The 2,916-nt window shown below is 44.1% G+C and overlaps 1 protein-coding gene across 1 annotated transcript; it reads left to right on the plus strand.

Annotated features, from left to right (window-relative positions):
- Positions 1 to 321: 321 nt before the first annotated feature.
- LOC105310771 (proteasome subunit alpha type-4) lies at positions 322 to 2,693 on the plus strand (the record flags this gene model as incomplete). Its single annotated transcript, XM_011386886.2, has 5 exons — positions 322 to 358; positions 596 to 638; positions 901 to 1,063; positions 2,197 to 2,274; positions 2,591 to 2,693. Coding segments are annotated over exons 1-5 (390 nt in total), but the record flags the coding sequence as incomplete, so codon positions are not given.
- Positions 2,694 to 2,916: the final 223 nt, after the last annotated feature.

The following is a 2,916-nucleotide window of genomic DNA, read 5'->3' on the forward strand; positions in this document are numbered from 1 at the left end:
ATTTGAACTATTTTCTGTGATGGCCTCTCGAAAAACACCTTCTTGATTTTTCTGCCATCCCTCTTCCCACTCTACCCTCGGTTGCTGTGTTTGCACATTGCGCTGTCATCGTGCCTGCCTCTCTCACCTGATCACCAGACTGCGAGCTCCTGGGGACAGCGGTTGGTTTACCTGTCCTGTTATTCTAGCGTCTGGCACAGTGCCTGCTGCACTTAGCAGGAGGTGCACATAAAGGTAGCTGAATGGAGTGAGCGAAACAGATTTTTAAGTTAGGAAATGCTTTTTAAATTATAAATTTCATTTTAATAAAGATCCTTTTTTTTTTTTTTAACAGGAATTCTAAAGTTCGGAAAACATGGTGAGTTAACGCACATGCCAGTAAGCCGCCGCCTGACGAATTGTGTTGCTTGCGCTCAGGGTACAGACTGGCGTGTTAAAGTCGGGATGGAAGGAGAGAGATGAATCGGTGTCCCCCGCGTCGGTGCCCTGCACACACGGGACTCTGTATGCGGGGATGTGCTTTAGGAGGTGCTCTGTGGGCTCGCGGGAGTTACTTTCAGCACACGGGAATCACTTGTATGTTTTTCCTTTGCAGTCTCGAAGATATGACTCCAGGACCACTATATTTTCTCCAGAAGGTAAAGTAGAAATTGTTTAATCCGTCTTAAATAGAAAGATTTTTTAAGTGTTTGACTTTTTGGGGCGGAAAAAATCTAAGAACTTTTTCAGTAGTCGCTAAGTTGTTCATCCTCTTTGTACTTGGGAGTAATTACGATCACCAGGTCGATTGCGTGCAACGTAGAAGGATGACAGCGGGACCCCTTTTTGTCGCCACCAGGTCTCCGCTGATTTTCTGAGACCTGAGGAGAGTCTGGGTTTCTTGCCGCTTGTGTTTTGCAGGTCGCTTGTACCAAGTCGAGTATGCGATGGAGGCGATTGGGCATGCAGGCACCTGTTTAGGAATTTTGGCAAACGATGGAGTTTTGCTTGCAGCCGAGAGACGCAACATCCACAAGCTTCTTGATGAAGTCTTTTTTTCTGAAAAAATTTATAAACTCAATGAGTAAGTGAGCTCTCAGGGGAGAGAGTTTAAAAATATCTCGTGCTCACATAAACGGGATCGCATGTTGGGGTGACTATTCCATGTAGTAGAGTGGAATAGTTTGTTGTGTTTTTCTGGTAGAAATTTTTGCTTTTATTTTGCTTAAAACCGCTTTGAAGCTTAGGACCACGTGCTACTCTTTGGTAGTCACAGATTTGGGTTAGATCGAGGCTTGACCAATACAAGCCGTGTGACCTCGCACCAATTTTTTACCTTCTCTGGGCCTCAGAGCCTACCAGAGTGGTTATGGCAGGTTAACGAAATAAAACGAATAAAATCAACACAAGGTCTGACAGGCATTAGGCCCTCAAAGTATTGTTGAGAATGGCTAGGGAATTTTGTCCAAAGAGTGTGAATCTTCCCTCCCGGAGGTCTGGGAGCAGTTTACATGAGCCCTGTTAGTTTCTGATAGTTGGGGGCGGAGGCCTCGGTAGCTAATGGAGAGCTGGATTTGCCCATTTAAAGAGAGTTTCCTTTTATCGGTGGGCCAAGTGAATGTTGGTTATGTATAGGGCCTTTTGATATGCTTGTCCCAGGAAGTTCATCCCTCCACAGAGTCACTGCTGGGCCCACTCAGCAGCCTGCAGTCTGTATGGGAGGCAGAGTGACAGGGTGTCGGCTGTAGGGGCACCAGGGCAGCCCTCAGGGAATGAAGACGGAGAGAGGAAGTGCACCCTCTGTATGAAGCCAGCCGTGGGTCCCCTCATTCCCACCCCGCTGTCACGCTGGACTGCTTAAGTCCCCAAGAGCACAGGGCAGTCCGTCTTCCTGTCCGGCAAAACCTTCCTCCTTGCTGCCGAGTCTTCTCGGGATTGGCTTTAGCTGCTTGGCGTTCGTCTTCTTGCTTCGTTCACCGTGTGAAGGTCATAGCCACGTCTGTTGAACTTGAGGGCGCACTTGTTTATCTTCCACATTAAGAAACGTCAGGTGTAAGGTCTCCTACTGGGGTAACACTTGTGTAGTTGTCGTGTGAAGGGTAAAGCGGCTTTGAAGCAAGCATAGTGAATGTCTAACAGCTCGATACTTCGTGCTACTTGTAAAGGTCCCTCGAACATCTTCCCTGCTTACATGTCCGTGTATTTCTTTTTCTCCAGGGACATGGCCTGCAGCGTGGCAGGCATAACTTCTGATGCTAATGTTCTGACTAACGAACTGAGGCTCATTGCTCAAAGGTATACTCACAAGTATCGTAATTGATGATGTATAAATTAGTTTGATGTCCCTAAGGAGAACTCTTTTTCGTAAAGATTAAAGCCATGAAAAATCTATTGAAAATTACAGTGTCGTTTTTGTTCTCACCGAATTTGTGAAGTGTTATTTACCATAAGAATGTTAGGATGTTGATGTGCCCTTGTTCTCCGTCCCTTTTAAATTATAGGTGATGATTATGTTGTCCCTGTGGCATAGATTGCCTTTCAGACAGTATTTTGCTTAGAATATGTATGTGTTTCAGAAAAACCCATCAATATGCACATCTTTTGATCCTAGGTACTTACTACAGTATCAGGAGCCAATTCCTTGTGAGCAGTTGGTTACAGCTCTGTGTGACATCAAACAAGCTTATACACAGTTTGGAGGTACTGAGTTTTTTGCAAATTTTATTCCAGAAAGTTAAAACTTTTTATGAATGTTTTTTTTGAGATGGAAAAAAGAAATCGAACATTAAATAAGTAAACATTTTTCGTACATTTTTGCTTCATAAAGGAAGTGGCTTCCACGATGTAAATTACTTGTTTTATTAATAGACTACCGAAAGGCCAAAGTAATATTTTAAAATCTGGAAACAAATTACTTTTTCCATAATAATGAAATTC

This window comes from Pteropus vampyrus, unplaced genomic scaffold, assembly GCF_000151845.1.
Source record: "Pteropus vampyrus isolate Shadow unplaced genomic scaffold, Pvam_2.0 Scaffold11212, whole genome shotgun sequence".
Lineage (NCBI taxonomy): Eukaryota > Metazoa > Chordata > Mammalia > Chiroptera > Pteropodidae > Pteropus > Pteropus vampyrus.